This window comes from Ranitomeya imitator, chromosome 2, assembly GCF_032444005.1.
Source record: "Ranitomeya imitator isolate aRanImi1 chromosome 2, aRanImi1.pri, whole genome shotgun sequence".
NCBI lineage: Eukaryota > Metazoa > Chordata > Amphibia > Anura > Dendrobatidae > Ranitomeya > Ranitomeya imitator.
The window spans coordinates 133,925,316-133,948,814 of NC_091283.1; the positions used below are offsets into that span (position 1 = coordinate 133,925,316).

At 47.7% G+C, this 23,499-nt stretch overlaps 1 protein-coding gene across 3 annotated transcripts in view; it reads left to right on the plus strand.

The window, feature by feature from the left end:
- The window catches only part of MED12 (mediator complex subunit 12), a 114,067-nt gene that overhangs the window by 53,511 nt on the left and 37,057 nt on the right, over positions 1 to 23,499 (plus strand). For all 3 annotated transcript variants that reach the window (XM_069747282.1, XM_069747283.1, XM_069747284.1), the window contains exons 21-23: positions 8,047 to 8,274; positions 8,366 to 8,510; positions 8,856 to 8,976. In XM_069747282.1, coding sequence (XP_069603383.1) covers positions 8,047 to 8,274; positions 8,366 to 8,510; positions 8,856 to 8,976 — 494 coding nt within the window. The remainder of the gene's footprint in view (positions 1 to 8,046; positions 8,275 to 8,365; positions 8,511 to 8,855; positions 8,977 to 23,499) is intronic.

Consider the following 23,499-nt stretch of genomic DNA (forward strand, 5'->3'; position numbering starts at 1 on the left):
GTGGGTTTTGCGGAGAGACGACAGTTGATACTGACCACCCAAATATCCCCAAAATTCTTGATTTTTTGCAGTCAGGGTTTCAAAAAGGTCTTAGACCAAGCACATTAAGGGTCCAGATAGCGGCCCTAAGTGTATTCTTTGACTCTTCCCTTTCTGCTCATCCCTGGATTAGCCGTTTCTCTAAAGCCGTCCAGAGACTAAAACCACTGATTAGACGTTCTGTCCCGCCGTGGGATCTGAACTTGGTTCTGAATTTCCTATGTAAACCGCCGTGGGATGTATCGGGGGATATAGAAGCGGATAAACTCTCTCTCAAAACTGCATTTTTAGTTGCAATCACGTCGGCAAAAAGATTGGGGGAACTACAGGCCCTGTCGGTGCAGAATCCATACTTGCAGATATTCGAGGATAAACTAGTATTCAGACTCGATCCGGCGTTTCTCCCTAAAGTTGTGTCAGATTCCAATATGAATCAGGAAATTGTCTTACCATCATTTTGCCAGTCCCCTAAAAATCAGAAAGAAAGATTTTATCATAACTTAGACGTAAGTGTCTCGGTGCCCAGGTATCTTGAAATATCCAGACCTTGGAGACAGGACAACAATTTGTTTGTCCAGTTCAGGGGTCCAAATAAAGGTAGGAAAGCGTCTAAAGCGACTATCGCACGGTGGATAAAATCCACGATCAACTTAGCCTATAGAGCTAGCGGGCAAAATTCCCCGGTCAACATCAAAGCCCATTCATCTAGAGCCATGGCCACGTCATGGGCAGAGAAAGGGGGGGCGACGGCAGATCAGATCTGCAGAGCTGCATCATGGTCTAGCCTTAGTACCTTTTCGAAGCACTACAAGTTAGATGTAGTATCGCCTCAGTTGGCTTTTGGTAGGAAGGTACTTCAAGCAGTAGTCCCACCCTGAATACCATTCTCCTTTGGTATTTCTCCAGTGTGTTGTCAGGTGGTGAACTGGAAAACAGTAATTAGACCTACTGGTAATTGTATTTCCAGGAATCCATCCTGACAGCACTATTAGTTCCCTCCCTAATGTATGATCTTTATACTCATGTGATGTAACATTTGTATGATTGATTATTTTGTTGGAATAAACCTGTGTTTTTGCATCCATCCAGATGTGTTACTTTGGAAAAGCACTGAAGGGTGGTAGGGGGAGGGTCCTTTTAACCTCTCGTGTTCCTGTCCCATCAAGGATAAGAAGGACGTCCTCCAGTGTGCTGTCAGGATGGATTCCTGGAAATACAATTACCAGTAGGTCTAATTACTGTTTTTAACATATAATTAGGATGAGACTGTATTTGGAAAATCACACTTGAGGATGTGATCACCTTTTTCTTTTGGCTTGTTCAATGAATTCAGGTTGAAAATGCTGAGCAAGTTGTGTTATGATGATTAAGATGTATTTATTCTGGTATTTCGGTGTTTGTTTTTTGTGTTTCTTTATTGTTACATATAAATGTTGAATTCAATAAGTTGTAATTTGAAAAGAAAAAAGGAAGAAACTCGCACAAACAAAATCAGATGATTCAAGGCATAAAAAAAAATACCAATTTGAAAGGTCCCAAGTTGAATCCCTGTACAAATATAAACAAGAACACAAGTAACACACATGCATGTTTCCACAATTTTAAAACATAGGTTTTTTTCACAATTGCGCATCAAAATTTTGAATTTGATTTATCCAAAATAACAAGAAACAGTCTTGTGACATATCAAATGAAAGCCGGTACCGTTCTGAGAGCAATGATGCCTCTCCCACCTCTTTATCTTAATTCTAGCCCGAGATATTATAAAAAATGTAAAGCCATACCAGGCCAAAATTCGAACTTTTTCAAAACTTTAAAAATCTGTAAAAAATTTACTTATGAAGAAAAAAATTCTTAACTTTTAATTTGTAATTAACTAAAGTTGTACTTCATAAAAACAAAAAATAAAAAAATCTAAAGACGTCAGATAAAAAAAATATTCATATTTGGATCACTTGATATGGAATGACCCAATACTTAGTGTCAGCCTCCTGGTGGCAGCAGCATACACCCACGGTCTGTGTCCCCCAATGAGGCGAAGGACAAAGTAATTTCTCCATCTCTTCTGCTGCTGAGCTGATATATGAGTGTAGTGCCATGTTTCACTTGCACCTATAGACTTATATGGTTCCATGCTATCCGATTCTCTTGTGCAATTTCAGCATTATGCGATTATTTTCACATGCCAAATAGCATGAGAAAATAATCACAGATCTGAGTTACCCCATAGAGAAACATCGCAATCCGTTGTTTTTTTTTTTTTTAATTGGATTGCACTTGTGCGATTGCGTTTCAAGTGGGAATGAGCCCTTACTTGTATAGCGCCATCATATTCCATGGCACATTACAGACATTAGCTGGGTTGCTACATTCGTGTTCCAAAGAGTGTTTAAAAAAAAAAAAAAAAAAAAAAAGGGGTGGAATTTGCTTGACATGGGCAACTTTTATACATTTCTTTTATAAGTTTTAAGATACATTCTCCTTTAGAGCTTTCTAAATGATTGTTTACCGAACCAGCCCTGAAAAACTGTATACCTTTAGGATATGTGCACATGTCGAGTAAATGGATGCAGAAATTTCTGCAGCTCTTGGCAGGAAAAACATCGGTATTATTATTTATTATTATAGCGCCATTTATTCCATGGCGCTTTACATGTGAGGAGGGGTATACATAATAAAAACAAGTATTATAATCTTAAACAATACAAGTCACGACTGGTACAGGAGGAGAGAGGACCCTGCCTGCGAGGGCTCACAATCTACAAGGGATGGGTGAGGATATAGTAAGTTAGGGTAGTGTTGGTTGTGCAACGGTTTTGTCGATCGGTGGTTGCTGCAGGTTGTAGGCTTGTTGGAAGAGGTAGGTCTTCAGGTTCTTTTTGAAGGTTTCGATGGTAGGCGTGAGTCTGATATGTTGTTGTAGAGGGTACCAGAGTAGGGGTGATGCGCGAGAGAAGTCTTGTATATGATTGTGGGAAGAGGAGATAAGAGGGGAGTAGAGAAGGAGATCTTGTGAGGATCGGAGGTTGCGTGTAGGTAAGTACCGGGAGACGAGGTCACAGATGTATGGAGGAGACAATTTGTGGATGGCTTTGTATGTCATGGTTAGGGTTTTGTACTGGAGTCTCTGGGCAATGGGGAGCCAGTAAAGGGATTGACAGAGGGGAGAGGCCAGGGAATAGCGGGGGGACAGGTGGATTAGTCAGGCAGCAGAGCTTAGAATAGATTGGAGGGGTGCGAGTGTGTTCGAGGGGAGGCCACAGAGTAGGAGGTTGCAGTAGTTAAGGCGAGATTTGATGAGGGCATGGACTAGGGTTTTTGCAGATTCTTGGTTGAGGAATGTACGGATTTGTGAAATATTTTTTTGTTGAAGTCGGCGGGAAGTGGAAAGGGCTTGGATATGTGGTTTGAAGGAGAGATCAGTGTCAAGGATTACCCCGAGGCAGCGAGCTTGTGGGACTGGGGAGAGTGGGGAGCCGTTTACTGTAATGGATAGGTTCGTTGGGGAGGGGGGGGGGGGGGTCGCGTGAGATGGGGGAAAGATGATGAATTCTGTTTTGTCCATGTTAAGTTTCAGAAATCTAGCGGAGAAGAAGGATGAAATATTGGACAGACATTGAGGGATTCTGGTTAGTAGGGTTGTGATATCTGGTCCAGAGATGTAGATCTGTGTGTCATCAGCATAGAGATGATACTGAAAGCCATGAGATTCTATGAGTTGTCCCAGGACAAAGGTGTACATGTAGAAGAGCAGGGGCCCTAGGACTGAACCTTGCGGGACTCCAACAGATAGGGCGAGGTGAGGAGGTGGTGTGTGAGTGGGAGACGCTGAATGTCCGGTCTGTTAGGTATGACGAGTCCCAGGATAGGGCCAAGTCTGTGATGCCAAGGTGTGAGAGGGTCTGTAGTAATAGGGAATGGTCCACTGTGTCAAAGGCAGAGGACAGGTCCAGGAGGAGGAGGAGGACAGAGTGGTGTCGCTTGCTCTTGGCGGTTAATAGGTCATTGGTGACTTTAGTTAGGGCAGTTTCAGTGGAGTGGTGTGACCGGAAGCCAGATTGTAAGCGGTCGAAGAAGGAGCAAGAAGAGAGATGGGAGGACAGTTCAAGATAAACGTGTTGTTCCAGTAGTTTTGAGGCATATGGGGGGGAAGTGATATAGGGCGATAGCTAGATACAGAGGATGGGTCAAGAGAGGGCTTTTTGAGGATAGGTGTGATTGAGGCATGTTTAAAGCTTGAGGGGAAAACACCAGTTGTTAGTGATAGGTTGAAGAGATGGGTTCGGGTTGGGATGAAGTGGGATGGGATCAGGTCAAGTGCACAGGTGATGAGATGCGATCTTGAGAGTAGAGTGGAGAGTCGATCTTCTGTAATGGTGGTGAAGTTGGTTTTGGAGGTGGAGGGCTGGGAAGTTGGGAGGACGGGCTCTGGGGGTTGTTGACCAAAACGGTCTCTGATGTTATCAATCTTATGCTTGAAAAATGAGGCAAAGTCTTCAGCTGAGATGAGTGGGGAGGGAGGAGGTGCTGGGGGATGGCGGAGAGAATTGAAGGTGTTGAATAACTGTTTAAGGTTGTGAGACGGAGGATATGAGAGATGAGAAGTAGGTTTGTTTAGCTGTGGCGAGTGTGGTCTTGAAAGTAGTGAGGGACTGTGTGAATGCGATGAAGTGCTCGTTGGAGTGGGATCTTTTCCATCTCCGCTCAGCAGCCCTGGAAGCTCGTCTCAGTTCATGGGTCAGGCTGGTGTGCCAGGGCTGTCAGTTGATTTTGCGAGCTTTCGTATGTGTAAGAGGGGCAGCAGATTCCAAAGCTACAGCTATTGTGGTGTTATATAGAGCGGCAGCAGCATCCGCCTTGTGGAGGGAACTTATGTCTGTGAGAGGGAGGAGGGATTCAGAGAGTGAGTGTAGATCAAGGTGTTTAAGATTTCTGCGAGGGTGTGAAAGTTTGTGGGGTGGGGATTGTAGACATGGAGTGGAGAGGGAAGAGAATGTAAGTAGGTTGTGGTCAGAAAGAGGAAGAGGTGAGTTAGGGAGCAGAGGCGGGTGAAGATGAGGTCCAGTGTGTGACCATCTTTTGTGGGTGGCTGTAGAAGACCATTGAGTGAGGCTGAAGGAGGAAGTGAGAGATAGAAGTTTAGTGGCAGCTGAGAGGGAAATGTCAATGGGGATGTTGAAGTTGCCCATGATGATAGTGGGGATGTCCGCGGAAAGGAAATGAAGTAGCCAGGTTGTGAAGTGTTTAAAGAAGGTGGTAACTGGCCCTGGGGGGGCGGTAAATGACAGCCAGTTGGAGGGGGAGTAGATGCACACAGAGTGCACCTCAAAGGAAGGGAGGGTGGCAGTGGGATGTGGGTGAAGGAGCAGTTATCTGACAGGAGAAAACCAACTCCTCCGCCATATTTGCTGCTGGGGTGGGGTGTGAGAAAGGTGGAAGCCGCCATACGAAAGTGCAGCAGGAGAGGTTGTGTCAGAAGGGGTGAGCCAGGTTTCGGTGATGGCGAGGAAGGAAAGTTTGGTAGTAACAAAAAGATCATGGATGTAGGAAAGCATGCTGCAGACAGAGCAAGCGTTCCATAGAGCTCCTGTTAGTGGGACTGGGGAATCAGGGACTTGGCGAATGGGTATAAGGTTAGAGAGGTTTACGGAAGTTTGTGATGGAGTGTGGATGGGAGGTAGAAATGACTGTGGGGATGTGGTGAGGAGGACGTGTTTTTGATGCACTTTTTATGCATTTTTGTTTGCTTTTTTTTGACTGATTTGAGTGAAGTCAATGGGGAAAACGCACAGAGAATTGACCTGCTCCAGATTATTTTCTGCACCAAATCTGCAAGTCAAAAATAAGCCACGTGTGCATGAGACTTCAGATTTCTCATTCACTTTGCTGGAATCAGGTATTGCTTCAGGATTTTCTAGACAATCTGCATTGAAAAAAGGCACTAAATCTGCAATGTGTGCACAAGCCCTACTCTACATGCGTTTATATACAGAGATGTACAGCTTGTCTCTTTCTAGGTGTGGTTGGATGGGTGGCCAAAATGCATGTTGGGTGGCTATAAGGACTTGTGGGTACTAGTCTTGTGAAGGCGGCAGTGGATTTTATTTAGTCAGTGTCCGTGTATTATGAACCCTTCTGGCTCTAAAGCGGAGCTTAAGGCTATGTGCACACGTTCAGGAATTCATGCAGAAAATTCCTGTGGAAATCCGGACATTTCTGCCAGATTTCCACATGAAATCCGCATGCGTTTTTTTGTGCGGTTTTGACGCGGTTTTTGCGCGTTTTTTCCCTGACATTTCCCAATGCATTAGACAGTGGGAAATCCGCGAAAAAACCGCAATATTAATGAACAGGTTCATTATTTTTCCGCAATGCGTTTTTCATGCGGAAAAACGCACATCATGTGCACAGAAATTGCGGATTCCATTATAAATGATGGGATGCTTAAAGGGAACCTGTCACCCCGAAATTCGCAGGTGAGGTAAGCCCACCGGCATCAGGGGCTTATCTACAGCATTGTGTAATGCTGTAGATAAGCCCCCGATGTTACCTGAAAGAGGAGAAAAAGACGTTATATTATACTCACCCAGGGGCGGTCCCGCTGCTGGTCAGTTCGGATGGGCGTCTCTGGACCGCTGCGGCGCCTCCCATCTTCATAACAAGACGTCCTCTTCTGATCTTCAGCCATGGCTCCGGCGCAGGCGTACTTTGCTCTGCCCTGTTGAGGGCAGACAAAGTACTGCAGTGCGCAAGCGCCGGTCCTCTGACCTTTCCGGCGCCTGCGCACTGCAGTACTATCCTCTGCCCTCAACAGGGCAGAGCAAAGTACGCCTGCGCCGGAGAAGAGGACGTCTTGTAATGAAGATGGGAGGCGCCGCAGCGGACCAGAGACGCCCATCCGACCTGACCAGCAGCGGGACCGCCCCTGGGTGAGTATAATCTAACGTCTTTTTCTCCTCTTTCAGGTAACATCGGGGGCTTATCTACAGCATTACAGAATGCTGTAGATAAGCCCCTGATGCCGGTGGGCTTACCTCACCCGCGATTTTCGGGGTGACAGGTTCCCTTTAATGTATGCAGATTATTTGCGGTTTTATAGCGCAAAAACACTAAAAAAACGCAAATAATCTGCAACGTGTGCACATAGCCTTAGGCTGTGTGCACACGTTGTGGTTTTTTCGCGGTTCTTCCCGATAAAAACGCTATAAAACCGCAAAAAAAAACGCATACAATAAGCATCCCATCATTTAGAATTAATTCTGCATGTTTTGTGCACATGATGCGTTTTTTTCAGCGAAAAAAACGCAGCATGTTCATTAATTTTGTGGGTTTTTTTTTGCGGATTTCCCACTACAAAATGCATTGGGAAATGTCCGGAAAAAACGCGGCAAAACCGCATGCAGATTTCTTGCGGATTTCTTGCAGAAAATGTCCGGTTTTTCTCAGGAATTTTCTGCGAGAAATCCTTAACGTGTGCACATAGCCTTAGGCTGTGTGTACATGTTGCAGATTTGGTGCATTTTATTACTTGTAGATTTTCTGGATGAACCTGAAGCAATCCTGATGCCATCAAAGTGAATGAGACCTGGTTTGTCATACACACCTTGAGTGTTTTTAACTTGCAAATTTGGTGCAGAAAATAATCTACAGTATGTCAATTCTCTGTTTTTTGCCTGCATTTTTCACCATTCGCTTCACTCAAATCAATGAAAAACACTTTTTTTTTTCCCAGCTGCGTTTTTCTTCCCAATAGCTGCAGAAATTTTACTCAGTGTGCACATAGCCTTACTGTTATTGGAGATGAATTTGTTGATGGAAAGTTGTCATTTGGAGGACGCACCATTAAATGTGTAGGTGCCTAAACCTTTCCTTAGTTTTATGGCTTTTTATGTTTTAGTTGCCAGAACGTGCCTGTTTATTGTGCAGATTTTACAACGGTGCTAAGCTGATCATTGATTAGTGAACTATGCCTGCTCTCCAGGAATGACTTGTTTTTTTTCATTCTAGTGATTTCTGCTCCAAAGTGAAGAACACTATATACTGCATAGTGGATCCATCTGACTCCAACATGTTATGGGAACAGGAGTTTATGCTGGAAACCATCTCTAATCCCACAGAACATAACTATAACTTTGGCATACTGGGAAAGCTTCTGCGAGATTCTCCTACCAATCGCTACAGCTTTGTGTGCAATGCACTTGTACATGTGTGCGCGGGAGACCATGACACTGATGGGTAAAGATGGAGTGTCATATATTTGGGGATTTTACAGCTGAAATGATCAGTATTGTATTACAATTTTCTCTCTTTTTTTTTTTGTATGCAGAATTAATGACATTGCTATTCTGTGCGCCGAGCTGACCGGATCCTGCAAAGATCTGAGCTCTGAATGGCTGGGAGTCCTAAAAGCCCTATGCTGCTCATCGAATAACGGCACCTGCGGCTTCAATGACTTGCTGTGTAATGTCGATGTGAGTATCCTGGAAGTTCATATCTGTATCATCTACATTTCTCTCACTTTTTATGTTCTTTCACCTTCTGTGAGTGGTGGATGAGCTGTTATGTGCTCGGCACTAATTAATAATTCTGCATCTTTTCGTGAAATTTGTCTCAAACTAAGATCCTTTAATCAGTGCATTCAGTAAATAAGCAAATGGTATTTTCCAGTCTTGTTAGGAAATTTGGAAGGAAAACCATTAAATAGTGTGGCTCATTGTACCTGTAATCTTAAATGACGACATTATCATACATGTCAGGGCGTTTGCGTAGTTCATCACTTTCCCTTCCATTTTTGTTTTCTTTCCCAATCATTGTAGGTCAGTGACTTGTCTTTCCATGATTCTCTTGCAACCTTTGTTGCAATCCTAGTCGCTCGCCAGTGTTTTCCACTTGAGGATCTGATCCGATGTGCGGCCATCCCATCCCTTCTTACAGCAGGTGTGTTTTATATTTCTTATTCTTGACATTATGGGCCTTAGTAATGGAAGTGCATAAAAATAAACATGGAGCTGCCTGGTACATAAAATTTGATCTCTTACATTTTTCTTATAGGTTGCTAAAGAGCTGAGGTTTCTTTTTCTCCCAATTAGTTTCATGTATCATGATGCAAATAGAAATTATAGAAAATATGGTGCACAGATCACATATATGGGAGAAAAGCGCGCGGTGTACAGCTTGTACATAATTTTGTCAAAAGACTTCAAAGGGGTTTTCCCATTAACAAAGTTCATTTTAATCAATAGATCTTGGTATAATAATAGTATAAACAATTGCGTGTTTTAAAAAGAAAAAAAAATGGTCCTGTGTAATGGCGGTGTCTGACCGTGCAGGAACATGGTCTGATCATACTACAGCTCCTGGACAGGGGAAGACTAAAAGAGTATACAGACAGAACAGCATGGGATCACAGCTGATTCCTGCTATGAGGTAAAACATTTAAAAAAAAAAAAAAACAGACGGGGAAATGTTTTACCTCACAGAAGGAAGTGAAAAAAACGTGTAAATATTCAAAGAAATGTTCATACAGCCAGAGGGTTTGCTTCATGGTCCCGCTCTATTCTGGAAGATGACTGAATCCATAACCTTTTTGTCATTGATTGTTAGGAGGGGTTCACGAGTCTGTAAAGCATGGTCTATCTTGGACTACACGAAACCCCTTTCACCAAGCAAAAATTTGTTTGTAAGAAACCCACTTGATGAGGGCCAAAACTCAGTTGCTAAAGGCACCCTGGATTGCTCAGCATTTCCATACCCCTTGTTCAAAATATTCGAGGGGGGTGAGTGTGCTAATTCATTATCATATTCAGCTCCGCAGCCAGGTGATCAATATCAATAAGGAAGGGAGGTACATTTGTATTTTGGGTAAGCTACCTAATATGGGTTGTATTATTGTTGCCGTCTATATACCATCCCCATTGTAGTGCAGCAGGGTTGGTGCAGTGTGACAGACAGGCAGTGACCACAGGAAAGTTCAAAACAAAGTGACTTTAATGTCCAACGTACTCACACTCTGACTGAAAACAAATATTGTCCTCCGGATCACAGCCGGGAATCAAGACAGTCCGTAAAAGAGACCGCTTGCCTTGGGCGACTGCCCCACCGTGTCACACTGAGGGGTGCCAGGCTTTTTGGCTTCGCTTGGCTCAGTGTTACTTCACACAGGCTGAATCTTGCAGAGCCACATGCTCTGCAGTTTGCAAACCAAGACTGACACACCTAACCCTTTGCTGCAGGGTTTTTAAATGGAATCTGTGGCCATGGGCCATTGGTAAGACCCGGCCTGGAGGGAGTGAACCACCCGACTACAATCCTGTAGCTCGCTCCAAAAATAAAAGCCCTTGCCAGGTTTTCTTAAACCTGCCTTGGGCAAATGGCTTTTCCAAGACGACACACTTATTCTGCATTGCAACCACGGCTATACCTGTGACTGCAATGCACTCCAGTGGCTTTAATAGGCTTCTATGCACATCCTGGGGATACATACCGTCCCTCACATATAACACCTGTCACTGCCTCACACCATACTGTGGAGTAGATCTTCAGGATATTTTACAATTTATTGCACAAACGCTGCAGATGCCACATGATCTTGGGTGATTTCAATAACATAGTTCAGAACTTAGACAGATTTTGGAGGGGACAGGGGTCTGTTGAGACAGGTGTGACTCCCTTTGTTGACTAAAGCGGCTAATAAACAATTTTCTCTATCGCCTTTCATTGGGAGACACAGGAACCATGGGTGTATGCTGCTGCCACTAGGAGGCTGACACTATGCAAATAAAAAAAGTTAGCTCCTCCTCTGCAGTGTACACCCTACCGACGGGAAGTAGGATATTCAGTTTAGCTTAGTGTCAGTAGGAGGTGGACACGGGTCTTTCAATAGACCCTTATCTACCTCAATGTGCGTCGTTTTCTTTCAGGTTTTCCGGAGGGATACAGGTGTGAACAGTCACACCTGTAGTCCCACAGTACGGACTGTGAGTACGGCGTGTACTGCCACCTCGTATCCTCATAGATCCCACAGCAGGACCAAGCATGCTTAGAAGTCCGGTCCTGCATCCGTCCCCCACCCACTCGCCCACCAGAGCCTGTCGGTTGGAGGGGACGAGGACGTCCATCAGCTCCCTGGACGTCTGATATTTTCCCCGGATTGAGGTTAGTAAGGACGGCGTGGGATGTTTTAGGTGAGTATTCCTACCATCAAAGTGCCTCTAGGTTCCTCCTCAGTTCCGAGGTGGTTGTTTGGGGGTCCCTTGGGATTTTTTTTCCAGGCTGCCTTGGCCTGGTCGGCGTTTTCCCGTCCCTTCCATTGTGTATCGCGCTGCTTCCTTCAGCGGCCGCGCTGTTCTCTGGCCTTCCATTGCGTATTGGCCGCCGGGGACACGTGGGGCTGGGGTTGTCGCTCCATTCGCGTGGCGGCCGCTGCTTCCTTCGGCGGCAGCGCTGTTCTCCAGCACGGTGGCCTTGCAGGCGACCGCGCTGCCTTTTTCCCCCGGTCGCATTGTGTTCTGGCCCGGCGCGCCGCTTCCCCCTGCGGCCGCACTGTTTCTGCCCGCTGCGGCGGCCTTACAGGTAGCCGCGCCGCTTTCCTTCTGCGGCCGCACTATCCCTCTCTGACACGACGCGGCTGCCTCGCAGGCACTGTGCCTTTTTGGCGCGGCGGCCTTTCGGGCGGCCGCGCCGCTTTTTCCCGGGGGCCGCGCTTCTCCCACCGCCGCAGCCTCAAATTTAGGCCCCAGCTTCTACCGGGGCCTACTTCCGGCGCCGCGACTCCTCCCACTTTCTTTCCCTCGGGCGGGCTTTTCTCCCGCCCGACGATCATCAGTGAGCTCCGCCCACCGGCACCATCTTGGTGCTCCTGGCCTGGCGGTTAGTCCCGCCCACCACTCCCCGTGCTGCCGCCGTTCAGCGCCAGGAACATTTTCTTCGCAGCTTATGACCGCGAATTTCCGGCATCAACGCATCTCCCCACTGCTGTTCTTAAGGCCTGCAGCAAGTTTCGGACAAAAGGGTGCCCCAGATGTGACTGCCTGTTCTCCTAGAGGCTGTCGTTCCTGAGGAGCATCCTCCAAGCCGTGCAACCTTCTATCTGGAAACCGCAGCGTCTGCCGTGAGTAGCTCTGCACTGCAGACTGACACTCTCCCCTCTAACCTTCTGATATTTTCGTTCGGTCTAATTTTAAGGGAGGTCGCTTCCGGCCTCCTACTTTATCCCTACTTCCTGTGCCTTAGTAAAACACTTTCCGTGTTCGTCTTGTATCCGCAGGCTTCCCTCAGGCAGGCCTGCAGCAACCCACATTATGCTCACTGCCCAGGACCCCCCCCCTATCGCCCCCCCCCCCCCTCGGCTCCGTCTCAGAGCGACGTCCTCACCCCAGGCTGGGCCTCCTGTCTGTCTCTATCAGTAGCGGATCTCACACGGGTGCCCCAGACCCTTGTGTCCGTGCTCGATCGGCTGCCCCTGGAGACTTCCGTAGTAGCCAGTGGGTCGCAAGAAGCTCCGTCCGAAACTTCCAATACATGACGCGAAAGATCCAGACAGGAACGCCGGTCTGAGTTTGCTTCTCGGTCCCTCTCGCCTCACGGTCCTTCTCTGTGGCTGACTTCCCCCTGGTCCTACCCTCCCCCCCGGAGTCAGGCGCGGCTTTCTCTGATGTGCCTTCGGAGGATCATTTGGGGCTGGATTCGAACCAAATCGCTGACATGAGGGATATGGTTCAAAGCCTCATTGGAGCGACCAATCAGACCTGTGGCATCAAAGATTCCTCTACGGAGCCCGCAGATCAGGCGGTCTAAACTACCTCCCAAGGTATTCACTCCTCATCCTGAATTCGAGGAGCTTCTGGCCAGAGAAAGAGAGAATTCGACCAGACGTTTTCAAAGAGGCAAGCGTCTTGGAGTCTCATATCTCATCGCCAACCGGAATGAGAGGCGATGGAGAACGACCTCTCCCTCTGGATCCGCTGGCTGCTAGACTTGCCACCAACACAGTCCTCACGCTGTTCGGTGGTCCCGCGATCCTCTCGCAGTGGTGTTGACGCTCTGGCCATTCCTTGGTCGCAGTTCGTGCTCCCCTATCGGTTCCCACCCCTTCCCTTGCTTTCCAAGCTGTTGAAAGAGATCAAGGCGGAAGGGGTGCCGGTCATTCTGATCACCCCGGATTGGCCCAGGAGTTCTTGGTTTGCGGAGATCGTCAATCTTCTCGTGGACGCCCCCTGGCGCCTTCCAGACAGACCCGATCTGCTTTCTCAAGGTCCGATCTGCCACCCGAATTATCGATCTCTCAGTTTAACGGCGTGGCTGTGGACACCACAGTTCTAAGAGCGTCTGGCCTTTCAGCCCGGATGAGTCACACTAAAATCCAGGCTAGGAAGCCTTCGTCTTCCAGGATCTACTATCGTACCTGGAAGGCTTACTTTCGTTGGTGCGAGTCCAACCGCTTTTCACCTATGTCCTTTTCCCTGCCTTCCATTTTGGCTTTCCTTCAGGCAGGACTGGATTCGAGCTTCGCTCTTAGTTCCCTAAAGGGCCTGGTTTCTGCGCTCTTCCCTTTCGGAAGACGTTATCATCTCAGCCACAGGTTAAGACCTTCCTTCAAGGAGTAGCCCACGCTGTCCCTCCGTACAGGGCCTCTGTGGATTCATGGGATTTAAAGCTTGTGCTGGACGTTCTTAGGGGTTCCCTCCTTTGAGCCTCTCAGGGAGTTTTCCCTGTCAGTTCTGTCTCGGAAAGTGGCTTTTCTTGTGTCCATCACTTTGATCCGCTGCGTTTCCGAGTTGGCGGCCATTTCTTGCCGACCTCCTTTCTTGATTTTTCCACCAGGACAAGGTGGTCCCAGGCCTCCGCCTTCCTTCCTTCCCGAGGTGGTTTTCACCTTTCCACCTCAACGAGGACATCGTTCTACCTTCCTTTTGTCCAGCTCCGACTCATCCTCTGGAGCGATCGTTGAATAAGCTGGACCTCGTCAGGACAGTGAGGATCTCCCTGGCTAGCACGGCCGCTTTCCGAAAGATGGATTCTCTTTTCGCCATTCCTGATGGCGTGCGTAGTGGCCTGACAGCTTCCAAGGCGACTATTGCTCGCTGGATCAGAACGCCCCCTCCTGAGATAAAGGCTCACTCTACCCGGGCAGTTGGCGCTTCCTGTGTGGTACGCCACAGGGCTTCCGCCCTACGCCTTTGCAAAGCGGCAACCTGGTCTTCCATCCACACATTTGCCGAATTTGACAAGGTCCATACCTATGCTTCGGCAGACGCCAGCCTGGGCAGAAGAATCCTGCAGGCGGCAGTGGTGAGTCCTCTGACCTGATGGAAATTGTTTTTCCCACCCCAGGGACTGCTTTGGGACGTCCCATGGTTCCTGTGTCCCCCAATGAAAGGCGATAGAGAAACAGGATTTTTGGTTGCTTACCGTAAAATCTGTATCTCGGAGCCTTCATTGGGGGACACAGCACCCTCCCAAGTTGAACAGCTCTGTTTATTGTGTTACACTGTTTACGTTTGAGTTCTTTGAACACTCTTTGAGTGTTTGAAACTGTTACTCTGTGGAGCGCTGCAGAATTTGTTGGCGCTATATAAAGTTTATTATTATTATTATATTATTATTCTTTCTCTTTTACACGTTGCTTCTCCTACTGCTTTCTCACTAACTGAATATCCTACTTCCTGTCGGTGGGGTGTACACAGCAGAGGAGGAGCTAACTTTTTTATTTGCATAGTGTCAGCCTCCTAGTGGCAGCAGCATACACCCATGGTTCCTGTGTCCTCCAATGAAGGCTCCGAGAAACAGATTTCACGGTAAGCAACCAAAAATCCTGTTTTTCCAAAAACAAAAATGCTTTGAAGAGGATGAGAATGCTGGGCATCTTCTTTTAGGTATACCAAAAACCTAACAAGGCACATAATTTATTAAAGAGATAAGTAACAATGGGGTGTTAGGATATCTGGGGAATTCTGTAACAACTATTTTCCAGGAGTCCTTGAATCACTTTATGAATCTATGGTTTCTTCTGAGGAATATTTGCAGACCTTCTTAACCCCTCCCTGAATTTGCTGAAATTGGAAAGTACTAAGCTATTGGATACCGCCCTAAGTCTTGAAGAACTTGCAATGGCACTAAGCTCGATGGCCGATAATAAATCCCTTGGGATAGACAGACTACCGGTGGAGATATTTAAGCAATTTAACATCATTTTGTTACATCCATGAGTAACTGTTTTTAATACTATTTTAGAAGATGGTAGACTGCCTCCTCCTATGAACGAAGCCACTATTGTGGTTATACCAAAACAAAATAGGATTCCGGGAGCTCAGTATCTGTATGGTCCAATTTCATCGTTCACGATAGACGCTAAAATATTAGCCAAAGTCTTGGAAAATCGCCTCTGCAGGGTCATCACCTCCATTATACATTCAGATCAAATGAGATTCATGCCAAATAAACACCAGTGAATATTAAATGCCTGTCCTTTAGCTTGCATTTACCTTCAGATGACTGTTGTGTTAAGGCAGTGTGATCGCTTGATACAGCCAACGCGTTTGACAGTGTAAACTGGGAGTATCTATGGGCTGTGCTACAAAATATCGGTTTCGGTAAGGATTCAATTCCTGGGTTCAGTTGCTGTATTCAGCTCTGATGGCCAGGATAATGGCGCTGAAAATGTCCACCATGGTGAAGGGCATTCAAAGTGGTTCATTAAACTAAAAAGTCGCCTTATATGCAGACAATATGCTGTTATTTCTTAGTGACTGGCCAAATTAATTGAAGGAAGCAGTCACCATAATAAATCAGTTTGGAACCATCTGTCATGTTTTTCAATTAACTGGGACAATTTCTCTCTAATGACCTTGGACTTTAAGCCACCTGAACATGAAGGTTTATCAGGTCAATTAAAAGTAGTGACGTCGTTTAAGTACCTAGGAATTCAGATGAGCCCCCCAAAAAATAGTAGAATATGAAATCTTAAACATTCCAACAATTAAAGCCTGGTTCCAACAAAATAACAAATGTCTGTGATTGGCTCTCCCAATCTAATTAAAATGATTCCTTTGTTGCAAACCCTTTCTTACCCAACGCCTTAAAGGGAACCTGTCACCCCCAAAATTGAAGGTGAGCTAAGCCCACCAGCATCATTCTGTAATGCTGTAGATAAGCCCCCTATGTAACCTGAAAGATGAGAAAAGGAGGTTAGATTATACTCACCCAGGGGCTGTCCCGCTCCTGTTCGGGTTCGATAGGCGTCGCGGTCCGGGGCCTCCCATCTTCTTACGATGACTTTCTCTTCTTGTCTTCACGCTGCAGCTTCGGCGCAGGCGTTCTTTGTCTGCCCTGTTGAGGGCAGAGCAAAGTACTGCAGTGCGCAGGCGCCGGGCCTCTCTGACCTTTTCCGGCGCCTGCGCACTGCAGTGCTTTGCTCTGACCTCAACAGGGAAGACAAAGTACGCCTGTGCCGCAGCCGCAACATGAAGACCAGAAGAGGACGTCATCCTATGAAGATGGGAGGCCCGGACCGCGACGCACATCGGATTGGACCGCCCCCCCAGGTGAGTATAATCTAACCTCTTTTTTTCATCTTTCAGGATACATTGGGGGCTTATCTACAGCATTCCAGAATGCTGTAGAAAAGCCCCTGATGCTGGTGGGCTTAGCTCACCTTCGATTTTGGGGGTGACAAGTTCCCTTTAATTTTGCTGCCTCTGCGTATCTTTCGCAAGATACCAGCATCTGCCCCCCTACCGTCATTGAAGGTTCAACTGTATCGGCTAGATGCAGTTGAAAGCAATGACGAGACAGGGAGCGTCATACTTCCTCTCCTGTCATACCCCCTCTGTGTCTTTCTCCTTCGCCTCTTTGGGGGACACAGGACTGTGGGTGTATGCTACTGCCGCCAGGAGGCTGACACTAAGTAAACATAGAAAAAGTTTAGCTCCTCCTCCGCAGTATACACCTCGACACTGGCCGCAGGCGAACCCAGTTCATGCTTAGTGTCTGAAGGAGGCACAAGTCTGGTTCCCAGACCTCCTGGACCCTTTTTTGGAAGCAAGACAGGGGCGACGGACCCTATTGAAGGGGTCTGATCTCCCCAAACCATCAACAGGCGAGCACGAGCAGTGTCGCCTCCACGTATCCTCTTCCGCGATGTGGGACTTGCCGGACTAAGCCCTGACCACCCTAAGGTAATGGAACCCTAGGCTGTACAGGTGCATACGGATTGTCCGTGCGGCCCCCGCTGCATCACCAATGCTAGACAGCGGTGATAAAGGGGGGCGGACGGTCCCTCTCCTCATCCTATGGAAAGGAAGATGGAGTTAGGGTGCCTGCACCGTCTTTTGGTTACACACAGCCCCCTCACGTGGGCACCGGCATCTCCTTGTTTCTGGCGGCGCCGCGGCCAATGTATTACGGGCGGCGCCACACTGCGGACCGCCGGCGTCACTTCCGGGGCGGCCGATAATTTAGTCCCCGGTTTCTATCAGGAAGTAGGCCGCGGAGGGAAGTCTCACCCTTTCCGGCCGTGTCTTTTTGCGGCGGCTCCGCCCCCTCCCTTTTCTTGCCGAGCGCTGGAAAAGCAAAATCTAGGCCACAGAGGCTGCCGTTTCCGGTTCCGCCCACTAGTGGGGGCGCTTTTTTTCAAAAAGGCAGCTCTGATCCTTCGCTCTGGGACAGGTTCCACAAGACGAACGGGGACACAGGACTGGGGTAAGTGCTACTCTCCCCAGCCTGACCGCATTAAGCTGTGCATTGCTGCGGCCTATCTAGATCTTCCTGATAATAGCATTGCAGGGCACCATATCTAGAATGGCCAAAACTCACATGGTACTATATACCGCATGTGTAGTCTGTTGGTCCATTTTTCCGCAGGCCCAGAGTAATCGTCTCTGTGAGGCCTGCGTCTCCGAACGAGCTCAGGAGCCCTCTCATGCGACTCTGGTAGATGCCGTGGTTTCTCCCCCGGAATGGGTCTCATCCTTGTCACTGTCTATGGCATCCCTAACTAAGGCAATCGAGTCCCTGCAGACCCTGGCTGGGGCCAGGGACAGCGGTTCACCTGCCGTTGTGAGGTCTTCCGACTCTCAGGAGCCTTCAGCCTGCAGGGGCCACGCTCGCCCTAGGCAGACGCGGGGAAAGCGAACCCACACAGCGTCTCCCGGTTCATCAGGGGCATCTGCGTCCTGGAGTTCCGCCTCTCATTCACCTTCTCCAGTGGAGAGCGGTGAACTCTGTTCAGAATACGATTCTGAGGGATCCCTCAATCTAGAGGCGCTTGATTACCAGGAGTCAATAGACAGTCTAATTGAGGCTGTCAACCAAACCCTGGGTATAGAGGACAAATCTACCTTGACCTTCAGTCATAAGGTATCATTCAAGAGGGCCAAGCAGTCTCATAGGGTGTTCGCTTCTCACCCCGAGTTTGAGGACTTGGTCCAACGTCACAGGGAGCACCCAGACAGACGTTTTGCAGGACAAAAGGCTCTGAATGCGATATACCCTTTTGCTCCTGAACTGTGTAAGAAATGGGCAGAATCCCCTTCGGTTTCTCATTTGGCCTCTAGTACACTGTTATTCCAATGGCTCATCTATTAAGGATCCTACTGATCAGCTTATTGATAATTTGGCTCGTTCAGTCTTTGAGGCTTCAGGTTCAGCACTCTCACCCTCTTTTGCGGCGACAAGGGTAGCTAAGGCCATGATGTCCTGGTCAGAATCTTTGACCAAAGCTTTTCAGGAGAGGTATCTTCCAGTGGAATTGACTGAGATGTCAAATCAAATGGCTCTAGCTGGGAGCTACCTGATCAATGCGTCTTTAGACGCAGCGAACTGTGCGGCTTCAGTGGCAGCAAACGCTATTGCCATCAGAAGGGCTCTTTGGTTGAGAACATGGTGAGCAGATTCATCCTCTAAAAAATATCTTACAACCCTTCCTTATCAGGGGGGCCGATTATTTGGAGAAAAATTGGATCAGCTCATTTCTGATACAACAGGAGGGAAAAGCAATTTTCTTCTACAGCAGAGGATTAAGCAGCCTTTTCGTCGCCAGTTCCAGGCTCGCTTTAAGCCCTTTCGCAATACCAGATGGACCCCAACGTCAAATCCCGCTGCTCCAGGGCAACCCAATCAGGACAGAGATCATCAGATCTCCTACAGGGCTAACCCGTTGGGAAGAATGCGATCTCAGGGGAGGGGAAAGGGATCTAGGTCTCATAGGTTTTCGGCCAAATGGCTGGAGTCGGTCTCTGGTTTCCGTCGACAAAGTAGGCGGCTGCCTACTCTTTTTTTCACCAGTCCTGGCTCACTGTGGTTCACGACAGATGGGTAAGAGAACTGGTGTCTTCAGGATACAAGATAGAGTTTGTCAACCTCCCCCCGTGCCGGTTCTTTCCTTCCCGCCTTCCCAGCTCAAATTCCCGGGTACAGGCCATGTTCAATTCTATAGAGTCTCTTCGACTTCGCGGGGTCATTATTCCAGTTCCAAAGGAAGAAAGATTTCAGGGGTTCTATTTGAACCAGTTCTTAGTTCCCAGAAGGACGGATCGGTAAGGCCCATTTTGGACCTGAAACCTTTAAACAGGTTTGTCAACATTCATTGCATTCGAATGGAATCTCTTCGATCAGTCATTGCGTCAATGGAAAAGGGAGAGTTCTTAGCTTCAATAGATATTCAAGATGCATATCTGCACATTCCCATATTTCCTCCGCATCAAAGATTCCTACATTTCGCTGTTGGCAATTTGCATTTTCAGTTCACGGCCTTACCTTTCGGGCTAGCCACCGCCCCCAGAGTGTTCACAAAGGTCATGGTGGCTGTTTTGTCCATCCTGCATTCTCGGGGCATACTCGTTTTACCTTATTTAGATGATCTCATCAAGGGGCCGTCTTTTCGGGCCTGCGAGGAAAATGTCAGCATTACTCTAGACACTCTCTCGTCTAGGGTGGCTGGTGAACCGAGAAAAATTGTCTCTTGTACTATGCCGGAGAATTTCTTTTCTAGGGATGATCTTCGACACCTTAAAAGGCTTGACAATCCTACCTCAGGACAAGGTTCTGAAGCTTCTGCAAGAGGTGAGGACTCTTCGGCCTGTCTATCACACAGTTCGGTTTTGCATGAGGGTCTTGGGAAGGATGGTGGCGGCAATGGAAGCAGTGCCATTTGCGCAACTCCATCTTCGCCCTTTCCAACATGCTCTTATCAGCATGGGACAGGAATCCATTCTCTCTCTTAACCTCAGGTTCCGTCTATCTTTCCAGGTCAGACAGGCTCTCTCATGGTGGTCAACGAGCCCATCCCTTCAACAGGGGAAACCTTTTTCCCCCAGTCCATTGGCTGGTAGTCACTACAGACGCCAGCCTTCTAGGTTGGGGAGCAGTATTTTACCGCCACACAGGCCAGGGACACTGGTCGTCACAGGAGTCAACCCTCCCGATCAATCTGTTGGAGATTTGGGCAATTCGGATGGCGTTGCAGCATTTTCATCATCTCCTGGCAGGCCGCCCTCTCCGGATTCAATCGGACAATGCTACAGCGGTGGCATACATAAATCATCAAGGGGGTTCCCGCAGCAGGGCGGCCATGCACGAGGTAAAACAGGTCCTCTGCTGGGTCGAGAAGGAATCACTCGGTGATTTCAGCAGTCCACATCCCGGGCGAGAAAAACTGGGCTGCAGATTTTCTCATTCGACAGGGTCTTGCGTCCAGGGAATGGTCTCTACATCCCGAAGTATTTCAACAGATATGTCAACACTGGGGAACCCCGGACGTAGACCTGATGGCTTCCGGGAGGAATGCCAAAGTACCCAGGTTTGTCGCCCGGTATCAAGATCCACAGGCGATTGCTGTGGACGCGTTAGTTTTGCCTTGGGGCCAGTTTCATCTCCCATATCTGTTTCCCCCTCTAGCAAGGCTGCCGAAGGTAATCAGAAAGGTCAAGACAGAAGAAGTTCCAGCTATCCTGGTCGCCCCAGATTGGCCTCGTCGGTCATGGTACGCAGACCTAGTGCAGGTGCTCGCCGGAACTCTGTGGCGGCTGCCAGACCGCCCGGATCTACTTTCGCAGGGCCCGATCTACCACCAGAACTTAGGGGCTTTGTGTTTAACGGCCTAGCCATTGAATCTTGGATTCTAACACAGGCCGGGTTTTCCCAAGAGGTAGCCGCTACCATATTAGCGCCCGGAAATCCTTCTCTGCACGTAGTTATCATCACACCTGGAAGGTTTTCCTTTCATGGTGCAGAGGGCATGGGATCCCCCCACTACGTTTCTCCACCCCAAACATTCTTGCGTTTCTCCAAACCGGCCTGGATTCAGGGCTTGAACCGAGTACACTTAGAAGACAGATACTAGCCTTGTTGGTACTTTTTCAGCGCAGGATCGCTATTTATCCACATGTAAAAACTTTCCTACAAGGGGTAGCTCATCAGGTTCCGCCTTACAGCGCCCCCCTGGATGCTTGGGACCTTAATCTGGTCTTAAGTGCCTTGCAGGAAGTTCCTTTCGAACCCCTTCAGGACGTCTCTTTAACTTACCTTTCCTGGAAAGTTGTATTCTTGGTGGCCGTTACTTCAATTAGACGGGTATCAGAGCTGGCTGCCCTATCCTGCCAGGCTCCTTTTCTACGGTTCCATCAGGATACGGTGGTGCTCAGACCAGCACCCTCCTTTTTACCAAAGGTGGTTTCTTCGTTCCACATTAACGAGGACATTGTCTTGCCCTCTTTCTGTCCGGCGCCAACACACCATGTGGAAAAAGCTCTCCATACGTTAGACCTAGTGAGAGCGCTGAGAAGGTATGTGTCACGGTCAGCACCTTTTCGGCAGACGGATGCACTGTTTGTCCTCCCTGGGGGTCGCGGGAAGGGACTTGCGGCCTCGAGATCTACCTTGGCCAGGTGGATACGATCGGCTATTCAGGAGGCCTACCGCGTCAAGGGCATAGCCTTTCCGTAAGGAATCAAAGTGCATTCCACTCGGGCAGTGGGGGCTTCCTGGGCGCTTCGGCACCAGGCTTCAGCAGAACAGGTTTGCAAGGCCGCAACCTGGTCTAGTTTGCATACCTTTTTCCAAACACTACAATAAAAAACACTCCCTTCGGCAGACGCAAGTCTGGATAGAAGGATTCTTCAGGCAGCAATAGCGCATTTATAGCCGGCAGATGCCTGGATGTTATACCGGTGAGTTAATTCCCCAACCAGGGACTGCTTTAGGACATCCCACAGTCCTGTGTACCCCAATGAGGCGAAGGAGAAATAGGGATTTTTGTGTTACTCACCGTAAAATCCTTTTCTCCGAGACGCTCATTGGGGGACACAGCTCCCTCCCGGTTAGCCAGAGGGCTCTTTTTTGTTTCATTTTTTTTCTGACTTTTTCAGTCAGTGGGGTTATTTCTAGACATGTTGTTTCTGTATTAATGCTGATATGTTTCCTTTTTTTTTCTCCTCCTGCTTTTGCACCAAACTGGGTTCGCCTGCGGCCAGTGTCGAGGTGTATACTGCGGAGGAGGAGCTAAACTTTTTTTATGTTTACTTAGTGTCAGCCTCCTGGCGGCAGTAGCATACACCCACAGTCCTGTGTCCCCCAATGAGCGTCTCGGAGAAAAGGATTTTATGGTAACACAAAAATCGTCACTGACGCAGACACTGACAGCAGGCTCAATGATGTCTCTATGTGGCGACCGCTATGTTGAGATGTATGGGCGCACAGAGCAGTGGGGGAATGACGAGGAGAGGCGAGTATTGTTTTGTTTGTTTTTTTATAGGGAGTGCATTATACCCTATAGAGTCTTATGATGAGTGCATTATACTACATACAGGTGCTTTTCACAAAATTAGAATATCAAAAAGTTATTTTTCAGTTCTTCTATTCAAAAAGTGAAAGTCGTATATTATATAGTCATTACAAACCGTGATCTATTTCAAATGTTCATTTCTGTTAATGTTGATGATTATGGCTTACAGCCGATGAAAACCCAAAAGTAATTATCTCAGTAAATAAGAATACTTTATAACACCAGCTTGAAAAATGATTTTAAAATCCGAAATGTTGGTCTACTAAAATGTATGTTCAGTAAATGATACTGATACTTGGGCGGGACTCCTTTGGCATCAATTACTACATCAATGTGGCGTGGCGTGGAGGCGATCAGCCTGTGGCACTGCTGAGGTGTTGTGGAAGCCCAGGTTGCTTTGATGGCAGCTTTCAGCTCATTTGCATTTTGGGTCTGGTGTCTCTCATCTTCCTCTTGATTATACCCCATAGATTCTAGCTTGCGTCTTCATAGTTGTAATCAGTGTTGGGGTATGTTGAGTATTTGATTGCAGAAATTTCTGCATCTCTTGGCAGGAAAACGCAGCTTCAAAACTTTTTACATTTTTTGGTCCGTTTTTTTCAGTGCTTTCAATGGGTGAAAAACGCTGGGCAAATACGCAGATAATTCCCATGCTGCAGATTATTTTCTCCACCAAATCTGCA